Genomic DNA, 23964 nt, shown 5'->3' with positions numbered 1-23964 from the left:
ATGCAACCTATTTACGATTCTTTTTCTTTTTAAAGGATTTATAATATTAATTTTAACCTAAGTGTTACATGGAAATATTTTTCACTTGCCCCTCATCATTATAGGCAATACAAAGGTTGTGATATTTAAGTTTATATTATAATACACAATTAGTTGTGTTTTTTTTTTTGTTTTATTATTATAGGAACTGAGAGTAATATAGATAGACCTGTATGGAAAACATTGTTGTGCTAAAGGATATGTGATAATGTGAAGTCAGATCCATAGATTGTTACTTTAGATTGTTAGTATTGATTATTTTCAGTAGTATTTTATTGTGACGATACTTTTTTTTTTTTAAAGTTGACTTGATCGGTTATGATATTATCATTGCTATGGCATTGTAGTTTAAATTTGCAGTGTATACTCACTGAACGTTGAAAATGCAAGACTTTATTTTCTTCTGTATAATTTTCCACTTGGAGGAACCTGAAGTTCCTAACCTCTGAATAATAGTAATCATTATAATGAAGATAATGCCTAGTCACTTGAGTGTTCATTCTGTGCGAGGCACTGTGCTAAGTAATTAAAATCCATTATTATCATTTAATTAAGGACTTGATACAAATACAGAAAATATCCTTGAGACAGTTGGCTGAAATAGAGACGGGAATATTTAAAGGTGACACTATATGAGAAAATTTGGTGGCGTCACCCTATAGTTTGACTTTTCCTCCTACGAATCAGAATGATTCAGAGAATGAGATTTGCTTCAGAGAATGATTTATATGACTAAAAGAAAATCTGGAGCTTACCAAAATACACAATTAGAAGGTAGCTATTAGTATTTCAAATTAAAAATTATTTTTGCTAATGAAAGGTTACTTTGAAAGCTTACTTTAAATATGGATTTATTTGTAGATCTTTAATTTGTTTTCAGGGTGATCAGTAGACACATTTCAAGCCAAGAATTAGAAGAGAGTTTGAAAAGCAGAATGGAGGAAGTTAATAATGAAACTATAAGCCAATATAAGTTTCTCTAAGAAAGTAACTTTGGAATTTAATATACAGACCTTTCAGGTTTACCTATAGTTTAGCATAATGGTGCTAAAGATTATTGAACCAAAGCCTTTCTGCTCTTCAAAGTTAATTTGTTTCCATTAATAAAATATTCCATAAAAACTATTTAGATCATAATTTAGTTGATCATTTGGATGGCACTTGACACCCTTGTAGTAATATAGATGGTCATTTTGAATGAGTTGCCACTGGAAAAATAATTCTTGAAAAAATTATAGTTGAGATTTTGGGGTGTTTAAATTCTTTGTAAGAGACTGTAATAGCATATATACTATCCAGTATGAGATCCAGTTACGTATGATTAAGTTTTGTTATTTTTTCTACTTGTCTAGTCCAGCGTTAACAGATCTGAATGAAAAGATGATGTTTATTCCCAGGCCTCTGATGTTCATTAAAGATATAATCACAGAGGACGGTGTCAAATATTTGGCTTTAGTTTTGATTTTGAAAGGGGTGTGGAGAGGGGCGTGATCAAGACATGTAAAACAAAAAGGAAATCACTCTCTTTTCCAGATAAGAGAGGAAAGAGACTGAAAATGCTCAGCTCTTTTAGTACCAAAGCTTAGTCAGATTTACCTTGGTTTTATATATCAAGTCTGTAATCTACACAATCAGTGGGAAACCTCATCTTATTATATTGAACATATTTATTAAAAGTGATTTTGTGGTTTAATGTATCACAGATGCGTAGCTTTCAGAATCCTGTATTTCAGTCCCTGCAGTTACTTTTTGATGTCTGATTTTTACAGTTTGGATTTTTAATCTTATTTCATAAGGACTGACTTGATTCAGAATCTGATTGAGATAGAGTTGAGGGAGTGAAAAAGCAAACGGGAAAAGCGAGTAGTTTGCTACTTGCTACTTGGAAAGCAAGTAATGCTGAAGGATTGTCACCTATCTTTGTCTCTATGAACCATCTCACATAAAACCTGGGACTCTGCTAGTAGGATTGCGGCACCTCTGATGAATTTTCTTCTTCCTCCTGTCACTCATTAAAGCTTCATTGACAAAAGTATGCCATGTATAGTGTGCAAACTTGTCTCTTCTGTCCTTGAACATACAGCGTGAAAATAAATGGATGTGATTACATGTCATTGGGCATATGAACTTTACTTTCCTACCTTTTTATATCCTGTATGAATTTGTTCCTGGTCACATTTATCCAATAATCCTATTTCGTCAGAAACTTCGGGAGAAAGGAAATCATAAAGACATAACCTCTCATGAATCATGCATTTATTTCAAATAGTTTGATAAGCTATTCTTATCCCCTCTTCTAACCCACCCTGCTCCATTGTTTATGTCCATCTCCGTTAATTGTGATTACTCTTAAATTGAGGTCTCAGTGCTTTAGCCTTCTTGAGAGGGTGCTTAGGTGTTGCAGAAGTCTCCACTTTGGTTTCCTTTCATATGGTCAGAATAATATTCCTGACACACATTTCTGTTTAACTTTTCTTCTCCTAAATGTTCAGGATGAAGTCAAACTCTTTTTCTTGGTATCTAGGGTTCTCTAGCTATTGATTCCAAACTACTTTTCCAGGAGTTTGCTGAGTCAAAGTTGGCTACTGGTTATGTAAGAAATATAACCAAAGCATTTACGCTTTGAGGCCTATGCTGTGCCTTCTGCTTGGAATGCTGGTCAATTCTATTCTTTCTGTGAAGCTCAGTTCAGATATTCCCTCTTCCATAAATGGATCTTTCCACCCCTCTGTCTTCTGTATTTACATTGTACTTTGTTTGCAACTATAACATTTAGTATGTTTTCTGCCCTTAAGAACAGGAATCATCTTGTTGGTGTGGATTTCTCGCTTTTCTGAGAACAGTTCTTAACTCCCAGTTGTTGTTCAGTCACTCAGTTGTGTCCAACTCTTTGCTACCCTATAGACTGCAGCACGCCAGGCTTCCCTGTCCTTCACCATCTCCTGGAGCTTGCTGAAACTCACATCCATTGAGTTGGTGATCCATCCAACCATCTTGTCCTCTGTCCCCCTCTATTCCTGCCTCCAATCTTTCCCAGCATCAGGGTCTTTTTCAGTGAGTTGGCTCTTCATGTTAGGTGCCCAAAGTGTTGGAGATTCAGCTTCAGCATCGGTCCTTCCAGTGAATATTCAGGGTTGTAGATGCTTATTAAATGTTTCTTTCACTTTAATGGTTCATAAACGTATGCATGACCACTTTGGGAGCCTCGGAGTGGTTTGAGGGTTAATCAAAAATGTCAGGTTGGTTGACATTATCTGGTTGTCAGGTTAAAACAAAACATGAAGAAAACAGTCAATATGCATAAGTATGCATTGTATAGAGGGGAATTGGGAGCATTGCTTTGATTGGGGGGGGTTGTTATGTAGGAGAACTTTTCTGGCACTAAGGTTAGTACAATACCCCAATCATCCTCAAGAAAGTAGAATATTTAGATAGTTTAGATTCTTAGGTTAAGGTTTCTTTAAAATATGGTAGCCATTGGTTAAATATGAATTTGTCTTTTATATTATGTAGCTTCTATGATTTTTAAATTTACTTAATGTTTTTCTTTTCAAACAAAGATTATTATTTGGTGCATATTCCCTTAGGATCAGGTATTTTATAATGTTTTTCTTTTAAATTTAGGAAAGTAAGAAAAATCTTATGATGAACACTTTATACAAGCTTCATGATCGATTGGCACAGCTTGCAGGTAATTGTCTCAACATTCATAGTATGTAAAAATGTTTTGAAGATTGTATATGTAGCATGTGATATCAATAGAAATGGTTTTTCCTAAGTTCAGTGTTGTTATATTACATACATGTGGATATTTTCTCTTTATAAGTTTTTACTCCCTGTAGGGAATGGGTTTTTATTTGTATAGATATGTTTAATCAAGGCCTTTATCCTGCCTGACATATGTATACAATGAAATATAGATATATACTATATTATATAAGTTAACACTTTTTTACTGCACTGATAGTAACAGAATTCTGAAAGCTTGTATATCAATTGAATTGAGTAAACAACAAATTAACTAAAATCATAGATCTAATATAAAAGTACAGATTTTCTTTTGGTGAAGGTATAGGTGTCGTTTCTTTGGATAAGGTAAATAGATTACAGAATTTCTTTCTCCTGACACGTTGCATTTTCCTCATATTCTTCTCTAAGTAAATCTGAAAATTCTCAGGTATGCAGCATATCTGCAATTAGAACAAGAGAAGTGAATTGGCATCAAGTTTAGCATCTGTAAGCTATAGTAGCCACCTTGTCATTTATTATCTTTTAAGTTGTTTCACTTATTTTACATATAATCTGAAAGAAGTGACTTTGGATTCTCTTCCTATAAACAGTTACAAGGAAAGCAAAATGTAATTTTACAAACTTTTGTATGTAGTGAGTCCTTTTGTAGAAACCAGATCATTTGTAGAAGCCTAGTAGGTAAATGTGGAACTTCTCTGGTCCAGTAGAGGCATTTAGAATCCGGATAGTTCCCCATCCTCTCACCAAGGTTTTTTTTTGGGAGGAGGAAGTTAGTTCTTTAATTCTGGTCAGTGTTTTTGGCTAATAATTCTGTATATATCATTAAAAGCATTTTTTGTATTGACTGATGGACTGTTAACATACATATGCTGCAAACTAATGACATTAATTTGGTAGCTGTAGCACCCAGAAATAGAGTATTTAATCTACATGGAATTCCTGATATTGCTCCTATAATACAAGCTTCTACAGTTGTCTCTATAGCAGTTTTTTATGAAGTGTATTAGATCAACATAATCTGGAGTGCTTTTAAAGATACAGATTCCTTCCTGTAGAGCAGGGGTCTGCAAACTTTTTATCTGTGAAGGGGCCAGATAGTAAATTTTTAGGCTTTGTGGGCTAGACTGTCTCTGTCACAGCTACTCAGTTCTGCTGTTAGAGCATGAAAGCAGCCATAGATAATACATAAGTGAATGAATGTGGCTGTGTTCCAATAAAACTTCATTTATTAAAAACTGGTGGTAGGGCACAGTTGGTCTTTGGGTTTGCCAGCCCTGCTATAGATCTGTAGAATTGGATCTCTGAGGATAGATTATAAAGTTTGAAGACTTTTTTTGGTTCATCTAATAGGTATTCTCATTTTACAGCTATGACCATTAAAATCTGGAACAAAATTTATAAAGTTGGAATATGGTTGCTTTTATGATAAAAAAAATCTGCCAAAATTTCTACTTTAACTATTATACTTTGATGTTAAAAAAGTTTTTTTTTAAGTACTTTAAAGAAATAGTAGGAGAAACAAAATTGAAGTTCACTGTAAGGATAATTGATATCTCATAACCATAGAGTGCCTGGTGGGGTGAATAAAGCTTTGGATTCTCTTATAAATAGGTATGAGAAAAGGAAAATGTAGTTTTCCAAACTTTTGTATGTAGTACACCTGATTATAGCTAGAAGCTTCTATCTAATTTCCCTGTTGATCTGTGTTATAATGTTTTTTTAAGTTTTGCACATGCCTTGCTAAAAGTAGGCTTAGTAATACTCCAAAATGGACATTTTAATTCAGATTACTTGAGTCTTGAATTATTAGCTTTAGTAATAGATGTACAAGTTAGCACAATGAATTTTCCCCATTGAAAAATATATCCATAGAGGGCTTTCTTTGCACCAATACCTATGAATAGGCATCAGTGAGCACTACTTGGTTCTTACCCCTGGCTAACAATTTCATTAGGAATATAAAAGGAAGGTACATTTCTATGTAGATTGAAATGCATATAAAGGTTGTGGTTTATGTAAAAATACTTGTTTACATTGCCTATTGTAAGTTTTTTCTAGACAAGAGTGTTTGTCTTCTTTCTTTACCGATGATAATAATACAGTCTATAATTGTGTATTTTATAAAACTGTTTTGATTAATTATATTTGTTTTCTTTTGTTTAACATAGTACTGATTCAAAATTAATATGCTAATCTTTTCAGGAGATCATGAATGTGGCAGTTCTAGTCAGAGAACACTTTCTGTCCAAGAGGCAGCTGCATATTTGAAAGTAAGCAGTGAATTAGAATTTTAATAGCTCTATTCCTAAAGTTAATATAAATTATTACAATTTATATTTACCATCTGATGCATTTGATTACTTTTACTGTTAAAAGTTTGGGCCTGCTGTTCGGTGTAATGTGACCAGATAGAGAAAGCAGAATTACTCAGCTGTTTTAAAGTACTCTATTATGAGAGAATGCACAGTAGTTTGGAAAGGGTGCAAACACCATTGATGAGAAAGAAATTGAGATAGGTAAGTAGTACATAAGAAAGCAAGTAAACATCTAACCATTGTCATTTATTTCAGTCCTTCTGCCCTGCGATAATTTCATTTCATGGTTCTAAGAGAACTTGCAGATACATTTTTCTATACGACTGTGAGTAATGTTTAGGAAATCTTAAAGGAAAAGTACTAGAAGGTTAAAGTGGAGACGTGTCACTCTGATTGCTAAAGAGGGGAGAGTGGATATTGAAAATCATACTAGGGAGCTTGATGTTAGTCCAGTTCCGTAAAGATGTGAGTACTTGCATATGGAAATACTAATCCCTAAAAGTTGGCATCCATTCATTGAGAACAGGTCATGTCATACAGACTTCATTGTAATTGTGGTAAAAAACACATAATGTGAAATCTACCATAAAGTGCACGGTATTGTTGACTATGTATATGTTATTGTGCAGCAGATCTCTCAGGCTTTTTCATCTTGCATTACTGAATCTGTGTACCCGTTGCACAGCAACTCCCCTTTTCCTTCTCCTAGTCCCTAGCCACCACCATACCACTTTCTGCTTCTATGAGCTTGACTATGGTAGATACCTCATATAAATGGAATCATGCAGTATTTGTCTTTCTGTAACTGGCTAATGTCGTTTAACACAATGCTCTCAAGGTTCATTCACGTTGTAATAGATGGCAGAATTTCCTTTTTTTTTAAAAGTTGAATAATATTCTACTGTATATACCTCACATTTTCTGTATCCATTGATATGTTGGTAGGCATTTAGCTGTTTCCACTTCTTGACTATTGTGAATAATACTGCAGTGAACATAGGAGTGCAAATTATCTCTTAGATCGTGTTTTCAATTCTTCTGATAAATACCCAAAAGTGAGATTGCTGGAACATGTAATAGTTCTATTTTTAATTTTTTTATTAACTTCCATACTGATTTTCTTAGTGGCTGCACCATTTTACATTCCCACCAACTGTTTACAATGTGCGTGTGTGCTCAGACACTCTGTCGTGTCGGACTCTTTACAACCCCGTGGACTGTAGCCTGCCAGGCTCCTCTGTCCATGGGATTCTCTTGGCAAGAATACTGGAGTGGGGTGCCATGTCCTCCTCCAGGGGATCTTCCCAACCCAGCGATTGAACCTGCATCTCTTACATCTTCTGCATTGACAGGTGGATTCTTTGCCACTAGCGCCACCTTGGAAGCCCATAGTTTACAAGGATTCCCTTTTCTCCATATCCTTGAATACTTCTGTTTTCTTTTGGTTTTGGTTTGTTTTTTTAATAACGGCCATCCTAACAGGTGTAAAGTGATATCTCATAGTGGTTTTGATTTGCATTTCCCTGATTAGTGATGTCAAGCATCTTTTCCTATACCTGTTGAAGTTCCTTATTTATTTTTGGTTATTAACCCTTATCAGATGGTTTGTAAATGTTTTCTCCCATTCCACAAATTGTGTTTATACCCTGTTGATTGTTTCCTTTGCTGTGTGGAAGCATTTTAGTTTGATGTAGTCCCACTTGTCTCTTTTTGCTTTGGTTACCTGTGCTTTTGGTGTTATATCCAGAAAATCGTTGTCAAATCATAATTTAAAAATCATTACTAAGACCAATATCATGAAGTATTTCCCTAAATTTTCTTCTAAAAGCTTTATAGTTTCATGTCTTATGTTTAAGTCTTCACTCCATTTTGAGTTGATTTTCGTGTAGTGTATGATAAGGTTTCAGTTTCATTCATTTACATGTGGAAATCCAGTTTTATCAGTACTGTTTTGAAGAAACTATCCTTTTCCTATTGTGTGTTCTTAGCACACTTGTTGAAATCAGTTGACCATCAATCTGAGTGTGTCTCCATTTTATTCCATTGGTCTATATGTCTGTCTTGATGCCAGCACCATACTGTTTGATTACTGTAACTTTATGATATGCTTTGAAATCAGAAATATGGGGCCTCTACTTTTGTTCTTCTTGCTTAATATTATTTTGGCTATTTGGGATTCTTTGTAGGTCCATATGAATTATAGTATTGATCTTTCTATTTCTGGGGAAAAAAAAAAAAAAACTGCTACTGAAATTTTGATGGGAATTGCATTGAATCTGTAGATTGCTTTGGGTAGTATGGACATTTTAATTAAGTCTTCCAGTTCACGAACCCAGGATGCCTTTTCATTTATTTGTGTCTTGAAATTTCTTTTAGCAGTGCTTTGTAGTTTTTAGTGTGTAAGTCTGTTACCTTCTAGATAATGTTTATTCCTAAGTATTTTATTCTTTTTGATGCTTTTTGTAGATGAAATTTTTAAATTTTCTGGTTGTTCATTTTTATGTGTAGAAATGCAACTTATTCTTGTATTTTGTTTTTTTTTTTTCTTCGGTGCCACACCTTTGCTGAATATACTTAAGTTCTAACATTTTGGGGTTTTTTTTTTTTTTTGGTGGAGTCTGTAGGGCCTTCTATGTACACAATCATGTTATCTGCAAACAGATAGAATTTTACTTCTTCACTTCAAATTTGTATGCCATTTATTTTCTTTTCTCACCTAACTGCTCTACTGTATTGAATAGAAATGACAACAGTGGACATCTTTGCCTTATTCTTGGTCTCCAAGGAAAAACCTCAGTTTTTCATGATTAAAAATATATTAGTCATCAGCTTTTCATATATGGCCTTTATTGTTTTGAGCTAATTTGCTTCTCTTCCTAGTCTATCATGTGTTTTTAATCACTTAAGGTGTTGAATTTTGTCAAATGCTCTTCCTGTATTTATTGAAATTATCATATGATTTTTCCTTCTGTTAATGTGATGTATTACATTGATTGGCTTTTGTGTGTTTGTCCTTTCATTCTTGGAATAAACCCCACTTTTGATCCTTTTAATATGCTATTTAATTCACTTTGCTAATAGTTTGTTGAGGATTTGTGTCTATATTCATCAGGGATATTGGTCTGTATTTCCATTCTTGAAGCATTTTTGATGTCAGAGTAATGGTGGCCTCATAAAATGAGTGTGAAAGTGCTCCTTCCCTGTTAAGTTTTTGGAGGACTTTGAGAAGGCTAAATGTTAATTTTTAAAAAAATATTTGGCAGAATTCTCCAGAGAAGCCATTGAATCCCAAACTTTTCTTTGTTGGGAGGCTTTTACTGATTCAGTTACTGATTCAGTTTCTGTACTAGTTATAGATCTGTTCAGACCTTTTCTTCATTATTTAGTCTTGATAGGTTATATGTTTCTAGGAATTTATCCATTTTTTTCTGTTATCTAGTTTGTTGACAAATAATTGTGCATAGTAGACTCTTAAAATCCTTTGTATTTCTCTGACATCAATCTTAAAAATCTCTTTCATTTCTCTTAAAAAAAAATTATTATTTTTTTTTTGGCTTTGCTGGGTCTTCGTTGCTCGGCGCGCTTTTCTCTAGTTGCAGCGAGCAGGGTCTGCTCTCTAGTTTTGGTGTACACGGGCTTCTCATCGCAGAGGCTTCTCATTGCAGAGTGGGCTTCGGTAGTGGCAGCGCAAGCGCGCAGTAGTTGTGGTGCACTGCTTAGTTGCTCTGCAGATGCGGGATCTTCCTGGTTCAGAGATTGAACCAGTGCGTGTCTCCTGCATTGGCAGATGAATTCTTTACTACTGAGCCAGCAGTAAGGCCCCTTCTTCCTTCATTTCTGATTTTGTTTGAGTCTCTTTCTCTTTTTATTAACTAAGGGTTTGTCAATTTCGCTTATCTTTTAAAAAACCACATCTTTGTTTTGTTGTTTTTTTGTCCTATTTTCTATTTTGTTTCTGCTCTAATTCCTATTGTTTCCTTCTGCTAACTTTGGGCTTAATTTATTCTTTTTCTAGTTCTCTGAGGTGTAGAGATGGGTTATTTGAGATCTTTCTTTTTTAATGTAGGCATTTACCATAGTGAAATTCTCTGTTAGAACTGCTTTTGCTGTATCCCATAAGAAGCTGTTGGGTTTCTTACATCTGAATGTCCATTTCTTTCCCCAAATTGTAAAGTTTTGGTTATTATTTCTTGAAATAAACTTTCTGCTCCTTTCACTCCTCTCCTTCTGGGACTTCATAATGTGTGTATTGGTCCAATTGATGATGTTCTGTAAGTCCCTTAAGCTTTCTTCACTCTTCTTCATTCTTTTTTCTTCCTCCAACTGGGTAATTTTAAATGACTTATCTTTTAGCTCCTCAATTCTTTGTTTTCTGATGGATTTAAGACTGCTGTTGAACACATGCTGTGAATTTTTCAATTCAGTTGTATTCTTCAGCTCCAGAGTTCCTGTTGGTTCTTTTTAGTATTTTCTCTCTCTTGATATTCTCATCTTACTTATATGTTGTTTTCTGAGCTCAGTGAGCATCTTTATGCCAGTTTACTATGAAATTTTTATTGGATAATTCATATACCTCAGTTTCTTTAGGGTCAGTCCCTGGAGATTTATTTTGTTGTTTTAGTTGGGCCGTGTTTCCTTGTTTCTTTTTGTGTGTCTTGCTTGCTACTTTGTTTTGGGATATTCCATTTGAAAACACAGCCACATCTCCCAGTCTTTAAGAACTGCCTTCATGCAGGGGAAGACCTTTACCTTGATCTCAGATACGCTGGGGTCTCCTCAAATCTTTATTGTGGACTTGTGGGTATATATTCCCAACTAGAGAGGTTTTACAGGTTTCTTTTTTTTTTTTTTTAATAGTTTCACTATATATTGCAATTATTTTTTAAGTACATAAATTTTTAGTTGGGGTTTCAGTATCAGACTCTCAAAAGTTAATAATAGAATGAGTAGACAGAAAAGTAGAAGGGTATAGTAGATCTGGAAAGCACTGTGAACCAATTCAACATAACTAAGATTTATATAATTTTCACATAGAAGTGGGATACAAATTCTATTCAGGTTCCCATTGATTATAAATCAGGAGACACTGGAACATATCCAGGAACGTAAAACAAAGTATAAAAATTTCATGGTCTGAAGGTATTGAAATACAGGGTCTGTTCTCTTATCACCATGGAATTATGTTAGAAATCTATCAAAAGATATTTAAAAATAACCCACGAAAAAAAAAAACAGTTGATGGAAAAAGCAAATAAAAATTACAAGACAGAAAAAGAACATTAAATTCCAACAATTAACTAAATAATATGCCAAAAGAAGAGTTGATCTGACTAAGATGACTGCAGCTCTTGCACAGTCCTGACTTCATTGCACCCTTTTAAATGGGCTTCCCAGGTGGCACTAGTGGTAAAGAACCCGCCTGCCAATGCAGAGATGTAAGAGACATGGGTTCGATCCCTGGGTCAGGAAGATCCCTGGAGAAGGAAATGGTGACCCACAGTATTCTTGCCTGGAGAATCCCGTGGACAGAGGAACCTGGCAGACTACAGTCCATAGGGTTGCAAAAAGTTGGACACGACTGAAGCGACTGAGCATGCAAGCATGCAAATTAGAAATGCTAAAGGTTTGCATACATTGTACGCTAAATAAAAAACACTCTACACACTATTTTAAATCTCAAATACTATGATTTTTCAACATCCTGTTCAGTTACTTTCATATCCTTCTCATGATAAGTTTATATATCTGAGAGTTTATGATTTATATATAAAAATTGTATCATATAAAAAAAAATAAAAATAAAAATAACCCACGTAGCAGCAGCAGCAGCACGTATTTTCAAGTGCAATGTGACATATACCAAGAGAAATCTTTGACTTAGCCATTGAAAGTCTCGATAAAGTTAGAAGACTGAAAAAGCGCAGAGGGTGATTGCAGAGAAGAGAGCATTTAAATGAGAAGTTAATATCAGAATAAGAATTTAATACCAAAGATACTTTAAAAATCCCATGTATTTGGTAATGTCCACTTTTAAATGATGGATGTGTCATTTAAAAGAGTATCATTTAAAAGCCATAACAAGAAAAGAGTTGTGTCCGACTCTTTGCAACCCCCATGGACTATAGCCCGCCAGGCTTCTCTGTCCATGGGATTCTCCAGTCAAGAATACTAGAGTGGGTAGCCATTTCCTTCTCCAGGGAATCCTCCCGACCCAGGGATCAAGCACAGGTCTCCTGCCTTGCAGACGGATTCTTTACCATCTGAGCCACCGGGAAGCCCCACATCAAGGAAAATTAGAAAACATGCATGACAGAATAAAAGTGAAAAGAGAATTATCAAAATTTGTTGCATGCAGCTAAAGCCGCTCAGTGCAGCTAATGCAGTGTGGGATCTTGAATGAAGTATGAAAACAAATAATGGGCACTAATATAAAATTCTGTGAAATTTGAACAAAATCTTTTTATAGGAGCTTATAGTCTCTTGCTCCCTCCAGTGCCTGTCTGCTGTACTGCGGGTCCTCTAGAGCAACAGCAAGCTGTCCCGCTCCTTTTTATTTTCAGCAACCCTCAGGCATCTAGCCCATGTCAGGTCTCGGTATTTTGAAACAGGTAATACAGAAACCAGTCCTTTGGGTAGCTCCTTGAAAAACTGAAACATTGGACACACGTTCCAGCTCTTTCCCTCCTCAGGGAGCAATGAGGAGTTGGGGGTTTTCTAACACTTACTTTGCACTGAGCTGCAGGCAGGGTCAGTGGCAAGTGAGTGTGTGCTAATTCATGGCCTTTGTTCTTGGTGATCCCCAGCCTGGTGCCCTTTGACCTATTAGTGCTTAGATTCAAGCACGACAGAACCCCATCCGTCTGCTACTGCTAAGTCGCTTTAGTCGTGTCTGACTCTGTGCAACCCCATAGGCGGCAGCCCACCAGGCTCCCCCATCCCTGGCATTCTCCAGGCAAGAACACTGGAGTGGGTTGCCATTTCCTTCTCCAGTGCATGAAAGTGAAAAGTGAAAGTGAAGTCGCTCAGTGACCCTCAGCGACCCCATGGACTGCAGCCTTCCAGGCTCATGGAAAATCTGTCCATGGGATTTTCCAGGCAAGAGTACCAGAGTGGGGTGCCATTGCCTTCTCCGCCCATCCCTCTGGTGGCCCCCCCAAAATCTGAACATTTAGATAAATACTCCAGTCTTCTCTTTCCCTGCTCAAGGAGAAGCCAGGAATTGGGAATTTTCTCCCCATCACATTATGCTGTGCCAGAGGCAGGGGCTCCAGTATGTGAGTGTTACAAATTTTCCTACTTTCATGCAGCTGGTTTTGTACTTGTTTGGGATGCAAGAACCTCTTAACTGGTTTCTGGGTTTCTTATCATACAAAGGGAATTAATCTGTGTATTGTTGAATTTGTGTCTCTAGCAGGGAAGGAGGATCAGGGCCTTCCTATTCAGCTGTTTTGCTGACGTCACCCCCTCTTTTTTGTTTTTAAATTTAGAATATTGTATTGTTCTAAAGCTTTCAGCAAGGTTTTGGTGGCAGTCTCCCATGATATGTTTGTCAAAAAAGAGAAATATGGACTCAGTTTTTAACTTAATTCATAACTTACATGTAGATAACACAGAAGATGTGAAGACAGTATAGTACGATGAGGAGTAGATGTTGATTCAAATTGTAGCACTGGCGTGTAGAAGCTTTGTGTCCTGGTAAAGTCCCTGTACTTCTCTGTACCTGTGTCTCAGTGTGAAAATGGGACCGTTGTTATTAATGACTGTCAGAGTTGTTGGGAGAATGTAAGTGAAAGTAGAAAGTACCTAGTTCAGTTCCTGATGGTTATACTAACTTCCATTAAAATTTATTTCTTTTTTTGTGTGTTTCCTAACTAAACCAGTGTCATTCTGGAGAGAGTTTTCTTTAACATGCTGCAGATTTTGTCTGTCAACCTCATTCTCTCCTTTGTTTTCAGTTGTGGCCTAGATGACAACATTAATGACAGGTGAACCTGTGGAGAGTGTAGTAGCTAATAGTTTGGATAGCTGAAGGATCAGGATCCAAAAAGGTCTAAATAAGGAGGACTTATAATTACAAGGCTGTGTCTTAAAGAGTAGAAGAATTGCTAGATGAATTATTCAGGTAAAGGCAAAGATAGGATTGGATTGAGTAGGCTAAAGGGAACATAGAGTCAAATAGTCCAGGAAAAGGGCAGAACATATGGGGATCCAAAGCAAGTGAAAGTTTTTACTTTTAGCAGTAGGAAAAACTGATCCCAACCAATGAGTCCCTCTTGGTTTCCCCTTTTTTTCCCCCCAGTTGACTCTCTCTTGGCTTGCCTTGTGGCTTGGGCTTCCCTTGTGGCTCCGCTGGTAAAGAATCTTCCTGCAGTGCGGGAGACCTGGGTTCAGTCCCTGGGTTGGGAAGATCCCCGGGAGAAGGGAAAGGCTACCCACTCCAGTATTCTGGCCTGGAGAATTCCATGGACTGTATAGTCCATGGGGTTGCAAAGAGTCAGACATGGCTGAGCAACTTTCACTTCACTTGACTCTCTCAGAGTGGTAATGGCACAGATATCAGACATGTGCTATTGTCGGTCATAAATTCCTGGGATAGGATTAAGTTACTTTTCACAAGAACCCTGAGATTCTTTAACTCTACTGAATTGTGTTCGAAGGAAGGACTAAATGGATGGGATAGGGCTTGGGGACAGGATAAGGCTTCATCTTTTTCTTATCCAGCCATTTGACTGGATAAGGTGAAAAAGAAGGGACATAGAACCAGAGTTGGGACAATTGAAATCTAAGCCAAGCAGCAGTGGGTACAAAAGAATTACTTCTATTAAAATCTGGCAGCAAAGAAGTTACTAGAAGCACCCCTTCATGAGTTGAGTAGAGAACTGTCTGTATTGAGGTTTTTTTTTTAAAAATGATGATAGTGAATTCCAGTCTTAAAAGATCTTCGTATCTTTTCTCTGGAACTGTTTTTTGTTTCAGATTAGGTTTTGCCTTTTTAAAGAAGAAATTTAGTAGAACATATAATGTGTCTTTTTACAAAAGATTTTGGATTAATTTCTTAATTCGTTAAATGAAGTTACTTTCTGGAGATAATATCCTTTTTGTTATACATTTAGGGGGGTGTGTGTGTGTATTCTTTTTGGAGTTTTCATTTTCAGATTTTCAGTTGCTGTGAAATCTGATACGACTTGTACCAAAGATGCAGTTTGGACTGCTACTAAAAGAAAAACCTTAAACAGGAATTTTTCAAAAAAAATAAAGTTTTATGGTCTAGATAAAAGTGTAGGTGCTGTTTTTAATAGGCTTCTTCTTCTTTTTTTCTTTTCAATATAACATTACCCCATGCTTATGATTTAACTCATATAGAAAATAAAAGGAAAACTGCATTTCAGATTCACCACCTAAAGTTAGCCACTCATTTTGGTCCATGTTTCTCTAGTCTTAGATTTCCCCCCTGAAATTAGTATCAGTATAAATGTTATAAATACTGATATTTTTTCCTTAAAGTTGTTAGCATTTTCCCATGTCATTGTTCAGGCTTTTAAAAACTGTTCCTCTTTATTACTGAATAATATTTCTTTACATGTTTTTATTCTCCTGGGTTGTGGGATTTCAGTATTATGAAAGCACGCTAATTTTGCATTATAGTATTTGATTTTGTGATTATTTCCTTATTTCCTTAGTCCTAGAAAGGAAATCACTTATTCAAAGAACTTTTGTTAATACTTTTGAAATATGTTGCCAAATTACTTTCTAATTTGTAATGATAATTTTAGCACAACCTATTTTATTTTACCCAAGTTCTCACATAAATATGGAAGAATCCCACTACAATTCTGGTATCAAACAGAGACAACCATATGTATATCGTAGGCTTTCTGCTTCTGGAGAGAGACCTATTGTACCTTTTATGTGCTTGTACCATGGTTTCACCTGCAACACAATTAAGTTTTTGCATTCAGGAATAAATGAGCTAGAGAATATGTAGAACTCCTATGCTGTAAGCTAATTTTCCCCCAGCGTCTGGTGCATTTTAAGTAAATGTTTGATTGAGTAAAAGGAATGAATGGTTTAGTTCCTAAGTCACCTCCAACTCTTTTGTGACCCCATGGACTGTAGCCCACCAGGGTTCTCTGTCCATGGGATTTCCCAGTCAAGAATGCTGGAGTGGGTTGTCATTTCCTTCTCCAGGGGATCTTTCCGACCCAGGGATTGAACCTAGGTCTCCTGCACTGGCAGGTAGATTCTTTACCACCGAGCCACCAGGGAAGCCCAAAATGAGTGAATAAGCCTCAGTAAAAACTTTTTTCACTTTGAGTCTTTATATTCCATTTTTTTTATTTCTCACACTTTCTTCTTCAAAGAAAATTTAAATAAATGTGACAATTAATTTAAATAAATGTAACATTTTTTCTTACTCCTACAGTGTTTTTCTTGGGCTTTTTATTCCTCATTTTTGAGGTTGAAATCTAGTTTTGATTTGTGAAAAGTTAAGAGGTCCCTCTGGTGGAACATTTAGGAAATACGTGGCACTATTATTTTCATGAAAAGACAGATGCAAAGTTAAATGATAGGAGCTTTGTATGATAGCATAGCAATAGAATGATGAAATGAATGGTGGTTCATTTCCTAGGTCACTTTTAAGACCTGTTTAATTTTAAACACAATATGTTTTAAGATTTGTGAAGAATATAACAGGAAAGAAGATTGCAAATATGCCAAATTATGGGCTGAATAAATTTTTATGGACTAACTTGGAATGTTAATCACTGTTAATAAGATTGTGTCTTTGTGGAAAAATAAATATCCTAAAAAATAGAATGAATTAATACCTTTCATAATGGTTATAGTATTTCAAGTATAATTTGTCTTGGTACTTTCTGTATGTTACCTTTGATTTCACAGTGATGCAACAAGGTAGGTGGTTTCAGACTCACCTTTATAAAGAAAATAAAGCTTAGTTCAGTTCAGTCACTCAGTCGTGTCTGACTCTTTGCGATCCCATGAATTGCAGCACACCAGACCTCCCTGTCCATCACCAACTCCCGGAGTTCACTCAGACTCACGTCCATCGAGTCAGTGATGCCATCCAGCCATCTCATCCTCTGTCATCCCCTTCTCCTCCTGCCCCCAATCCCTCCCAGCATCAGAGTCTTTTCCAATGAGTCAACTCTTTGCATGAGGTGGCCAAAGTACTGGAGTTTCAGCTTTAGCATCATTCCTTCCAAAGAAATCCCAGGGCTGATCTCCTTCAGAATGGACTGGTTGGATCTCCTTGCAGTCCAAGGGACTCTCAAGAGTCTTCTCCAACACCACAATTCAAAAGCATCAATTCTTCGGTGCTCAGAGGGGTTTAATAAGTAGGTCATCCAGCTAGTAAGTGATGGAACTGTGAATAGAATCAAAATATCTGCTCTTTTCACTATACTATTCTGCCTCTTAGATGGAAGAGCTGGGTTTATAACCCATACCTCATACTGAGTGGTCAAGAGACTGACACTGAATAGGGTTCAGAATCTGAAGATGTGAACAAAGTATATGCATCTGCCTACATGACTTATTTTCTCTTAATGTCCTCTTATGGTTATACATACAGCAATTCAGTAGTGGAGTCATGATCTGATTCCAGGCCTCTTGGATTCTAAAGACCATATTCTTTCCATTATTCCTGGAAGTAAAAGATCAACTTTCCACTGAAACATTAAGAACTAAATCATACTCACTGTTGATTTCTGTGTGTCATATTTTACGTAATTTAAAGGTAGCATCTAGTGTGTATTGTTTAGCCCCTAAATCATGTCTGACTCTTTTGAGACTCCATGAACTATAGCCCAGTAGGCTCCTCTGTCCATGGGATTTTCCAGGCAAGAATACTGGAGTGGGGTGCCATTTCCTTCTCCAGGCTATCTTTCCGATGCAGAGTGTCTCCTTCATTGCAGGTAGATTCTTTACCACTGAGCCACCAGAATATTCACTAAAGCCACATAGCTATTAGTGTCATGCAAATTATCCATTTGTGAACTTTATCTGGTAGATTATTAATGTTGGCTTAACTTTTCGCTGTACCACTATCTTTTCCCCTCCATGTGTTTTGTTGCTTTCTTTAATGAACTGAATCTTTTCCATGAAGCAGTATTATTTTTGTGCTTTGAAACTGTAATCCAAGTTCAAAGCATCTGATATGGGTTTTTAAATTACACATTTCGGCTAGTTATTTTGAAAATAAGGTAAATTTGTGATTGGGGATCAATTACAGTGTATTAAAATAGTTTTAATTTGTTAAAGATTTGGGAAAACTTCCTTTCAATTTAGAAATATTTCTGTGATGCTGTCAGCAGTGTGTTAGCTGAGCTGTTGCTTATAAATAAATAGTAACAAGTAATTATGTTAATAATAGACCTACTTTAAAAATTAAAAACTTTGTTTCCTCTTGAGGTTTATCATCAGTTATTTGAAAATGGGTGTTTTATGATACAGGAATGCCTTACCTCGAGGATTGGCAAACTGCAGCTCATGAGCCTGGTTTTGTATGGCCTGCTGAGGTTTTACAACATTTTTAAAGATTGCATTAAAAATATGTAAGTGACAGAGACAAGAAGTGTATATGTTGCAAAGCTTAAAATATTTACTGTCTGCCCTTTGCTAAAAAATTGGCATACCCCTTGCATTACAGTTTTCCAGGTGGCTCCAACAAGTGAATAAAGCACTTCAGACTTAAAATCAGGTAGATGCTGTGTGCTGCAGCGTTAGCATGAACTGTTTAATTTGCATATGCCAGAAAAAAAATTCAACTTTTACTTCTACAAAAATTCCATTTTATGATACTGCTGCTGCTGCTACTGCTAAGTCGCCTCAGTCGTGTCCGACTCTGTGCGACCCCATAGATGGCAGCCCACCAGGCTCCCCTGTCCCTGGGATTCTCCAGGCAAGAACACTGGAGTGGGTTGCCATTTCCTTCTCCAATGCATGAAAGTGAAAACTGAAAGTGAAGTTGCTCAGTGTGTCTGACTCTTAGTGACCCCATGGACTGCAGGGGTCCTCCATCCATGGGATTTTCCAGGCAAGAGTACTGGAGTGGGGTGCCATTGCCTTCTCCATTATGATACTATAGAACTCCATGTACTATGTCAAATATTTGTGGAAGTAATGGTTTATTTAAGAACTCAAACTCTGTTAAATCTTTAATGGGAATTTTAAATAAATTATCATTTGTTTTCTAAAATGTTTATTCATAAAGGAACATTCCATGGTTCTGTTGTGTTGCAAGTAGTGGTTGGATATCGAAGGGTATTTACATAGGAAAGGAGAACAGAAAATGGAAAAATAACAACAGATACCTTTTTCTATGCTTCTGCTGTTTTATAACTAGAAGTGTTAAGTTCTTTGTTCTTCCACATATTTAACTTATTAGAGTAGCTGTCCTTGTTAATTTGAACCATTATGTTTATTTTTAACGATAATTAACAAGAGCAGTCATGCTATTTATAATCTTTAGCCTCCATTTTTATATTTAAATTACACAGCAAGTAAACTTGGAAATTCATTTAATTTTGCATTACTTGAAATATGTTTAGTCTAATTTTTCACGTTCTGTATAGTAATGAAAAAATGTCATAAAATACTGCATACTGCATTGAACAGAAACTGAAAAATGTGTATGTAAATACAAGTTAAATACAATGTATGTACTTCATTGATTTTTAAAATATCCACATCTTTCAAGGGTGGAATCTTGTTTGTGTCTTTGAAGGATACAGTCTTTGAAAAGAACTAAATGAGTACAAAATCCTTTTCAAAAACCGATATATTGCAAACAGGAATTAACACAGGTCTTCAGCTCTGTGTCAGTTCAGTTCAGTCACTCAGTCGTGTCCGACTCTTTGTTACCCCATGGACTGCAGCACACCAGGCCTCCCTATCCCATCACCAACTCCCGGAGTTTACTTAAACTCATGTCCATTGAGTCAGTGATGCCATCCAGCCATCTCATCCTCTGTCGTCCCTTGCTCCTCCTGCTTTCAATCTTTCCCAGCATCAGAATCTTTTCAAATGAGTCAGTTTTTTGCATCATGTGGCCAAAGTATTGGAGTTTCAGCATCATTCCTTCCAGTGAATATTCAGGACTGATCCTTTAGGATGGACTGCTTGGATCTCCTTGCAGTCCAAGAGACTCTAAAGAGTCTTTTCCAACACTACAGTTCAAAAGCATCAATTCTTCTCACCTTTCTTTATAGTCCAACCCTCACATCCGTACATAACTACTGGAAAAACCATAACCTTGACTAGAATGGCTTTTTTTGGCAAAGTAATATCTCTGCTTTTTAATATGCTGTCTAGGTTGGTCATAACTTTTCTTCCAAGGAGCAAGCATCTTTTAATTTCATGGCTGTAGTCACCATCTTCAATGATTTTGGATCCCAAAAAACAAATTCTGGCATTGTTTCCATTGTTTCCCCATCTATTTACCATGAAGTGATGGGACCAGATGCCGTGATCTAGTTTTCTGAATGTTAAGTTTTATGCCAACTTTTTCACTCTTCTCTTTCACTTTCGTCAAGAGGCTCTTTAGTTCTTCTTCACTTTTTGCCATAAGGGTGGTGTCATTTGCATATCTGAGGTTATTGAGATTTCTCCCGGCAATCTTGATTCCAGCTTGTTCTTCATCCAGTCCAATGTTTCTCATGATGTACTCTGCATATAAGTGTAGTAATCAGGGTGACAATATACAGCCTTAACATACTCCTTTCCCGATTTGGAACTGGTTTGTTGTTCCATGTCCAGTTCTAACTGTTGCTTCTTGACCTACATACAGATTTCTCAGGAGGCAGGAAGGTCAGGTGGTCTGGTATTCCCATCTCTTGAAGAATTTTCCACAGTTTGTTGTGAACCACACAGTCAAAGGCTTTGGCATAGTCAATAAAGCAGTAGATATTTTTCTGGAACTCTCTTGCTTTTTCGATGATCCAGTGGATGTTGGCAATTTGATCTCTGGTTCCTCTGCCTTTTCTAAATATGGCTTGAAGATCTGGAAATTCACAGTTCACATGCTATTGAAGCCTGGCTTGAAGATTTTTGAGCATTACTTTGCTAGAGTGTGAGATGAGTGCAGTTGTGTGGTAGTTTGAGCATTCTTTGGCATTGCCTTTCTTTGGGATTGGGATGAAAACTGACCTTTTCCAGTCCTGTGGCCACTGCTGAGTTTTCCAAATTTGCTGGCATATTGAGTGAAGCACTTTTACAGCATCATCTTTTAGGATTTGAAGTTGCTCAAGTGGAATTCCATCACCTCCACTAGCTTTGTTTGTAGGGATGCTTCCTAAAGCCCACTTGACTTTGCATTCCAGGATGTCTGGCTGTAGGTGAGTGATCACACCATCATGATTATCTGGGTCGTGAAGATCTTTTTTGTATAGTTCTTCTGTGTATTGTTGCCACCTCTTCTTAATATCTTCTGCTTCTGTTAGTTTCATACCATTTTTGTCCTTTATTGTGCCCATCTTTGCATGAAATGTTCCCTTGGTATCTCTAATTTTCTTACGAGATCTCTAGTCTTTCCCATGTTAATATTGTTGTATGGAGTTTTCAAAATCTTGTATTGCTTGTGCTTTATCTAATCCTCATCCATGCAATATAACCAGAAATATGTTCTCTTGATGTTTCTTTATCAAAGCTTTAATCTTCTCTAATTTAGAGTAAGTGAATATGAGTTCTGTTTGATTTTTTAGTTATATGCAAGGTGATTTCTGCTGTCTACTTACAAAAATTAAAACAGTAATTATTGGGAGGGAGGTTCAAAAGGGAGGGATATGTATACCTGTGGCTGATTCATATCGAGGTTGACAGAAAACAACAAAATTCTGTAAAGCAATTATCCTTCAATAAAAAAATTTTAAAAAAAGGCAGAAATTGCCTGAACTTATCTTTTATAATTGCATAACTTTTTGAAGCAATACTAAACAAATTTACTTTTTCTTATTTTCTAGTTCTTATTCACATGATTGTATATCTTTCATAGTAATAGTTGAATGCTGTATTTTACTTTTTAAAGTATATAGCTATTTAGCTCTCGTCATGATTATTTCTAATTTAATAATATCCAACAGAAGTGATCTCATATATAAGTCATCTTTTAATCATTAAATGCTAACATTGACTACAAATTTTTTGGTATTTATAAATAATGCTGAAATTATCACACTTAAAAAAAAATAGCCTATAGGTTATCGTTAGCATCTGAAAACCCTGGCAGTAGTTACACATAAGTAATGATGCCTAGCAAGATTAGTTTTGCTTCATAAAATTCTTTATTATACTTTCAAATTTGATATATTAAAATAACATTAGAAAGTAAACTGATCAAATGAGAACATTGTAATTTCCAATGCTGTTGAAGAATCTGTTGTTAAAATGCAGTAGCTATTACATATAAATATTTTTAAAGAATTTTATAAAGTGACTTCTTGTTTCTATTTCTACTTTTAGAAATTCATTTTTTTGCACTTCCAAAAGTATATAAAGACATACTTTTGAATAGAATACAAGTTCCCATGAGCATGGAGAATTTTGGCTTTTTGCTTAGTGCTACATTTCTAGGTCCTAGAACAGTACCTGGCACATAGTGGGCCCTCAATAAATATTTTGAATGAAAGAATTTTTAAGGATGTTTATTACAGTATTATTTGTTATACTCAAATAATTGAAACCATTTCATGTTCATTAGTGAGAGGATGATGGTGTAAAATAACCACACAATGGAATACTGTTGTACTGGAAAAAATTGGAGTTGTCTCATGAATATTTATACTGATATACATTGACAACACCAGTTCATTCTGTGAAAAAAGCAAGTAGAAAAACAGTTTGTATAATACAACACCACTTTCGTTTTTAATATTTTGATTTAAAAAATACATAATCCACTTATGCATAGCACTTCTTAAACTTTCAGGTTTCAGGATCCTTTTGTAATCCTAAAATTACTGATGATCCTAAATGGCATTTGTTTGTAGAATATATATGTATGTATTTATTTATTTAGATATGTATTTGCCATATTAGAAATTAAAGCAACATTTTAAAGTTTACTTATTCATTTAAAATAAGAATAATGACTTTATTACATGTTAGCATAAATAGTGTTTTATGAAAAATACTAGTTTCCAAAGTAAAAACATTTAGTGAGAAGTGGCATCGGTTTACATTTTTGCAACTCTCTTAAATGTCCAGGTTAATAAAAGACAACTGAATTCTCATATCTGCTTCAGTGTTCAATCCATTGTGATGGTGTTTTGGTTGAAGTACATCACAAAAATCTAGCCTCACACAGATAGGTAGTCAAAAAAGCAGGGGAAAGTATTTTAATTCTCAAGTCAGATAGATACTCTTCTTTGATACAGCATCAAAACTCTACAAGTAATAGTTTCTTAAAGATTAGTGTAGTATAGAATTTAAAGCCATGACAGTGAACTTTTCATACTAAGGCCTTTTCGTCTGTTTTGCAGTTAGAATGGATCTTTTACCTACACAATATTTTATAGCTTATGATTGGTCATTTGGAAAATATTGGGTCACTAGTTATTCGAATCTTCAAAATGTTGACACATTTTAATATGCTGTACTCTAAAGTCACATTTGTAAATATCACAGCACAGTCTCATTTCAAAAGTTTTTAAGCACTGAAATTGTTAAGCTCATAGTAATGGATGTAAGTTTTAAAAATTCTGCTTTTCACTTCATTTGAAAGCTTTAATTTTATCATGAATAACACAATCAGTTGTTTCTCTGAAACTGATGGGCATATTCATTCACTTGTTGAGAAAATGGCTGTGAAACCTGAGTCTAAGTAATTTGCCATTTTGTTCAT

General features: G+C 35.6%; 1 protein-coding gene across 1 annotated transcript in view; it reads left to right on the top strand.

The window, feature by feature from the left end:
* The window catches only part of LEMD3 (LEM domain containing 3), a 74788-nt gene that overhangs the window by 38639 nt on the left and 12185 nt on the right, over nt 1–23964 (top strand). Inside the window, exons 3-4 of the mRNA XM_086400165.1 lie at nt 3664–3730; nt 5992–6059. Coding sequence (XP_086256291.1) covers nt 3664–3730; nt 5992–6059 — 135 coding nt within the window. The remainder of the gene's footprint in view (nt 1–3663; nt 3731–5991; nt 6060–23964) is intronic.

Source organism: Bos grunniens, chromosome 5 (genome assembly GCF_055505025.1).
Source record: "Bos grunniens cultivar Pamir isolate PY7600 chromosome 5, Bosgru_T2T1.0, whole genome shotgun sequence".
In the NCBI taxonomy this organism is placed as follows: domain Eukaryota; kingdom Metazoa; phylum Chordata; class Mammalia; order Artiodactyla; family Bovidae; genus Bos; species Bos grunniens.
This window is presented reverse-complemented; position numbering and strand designations above follow the sequence as displayed.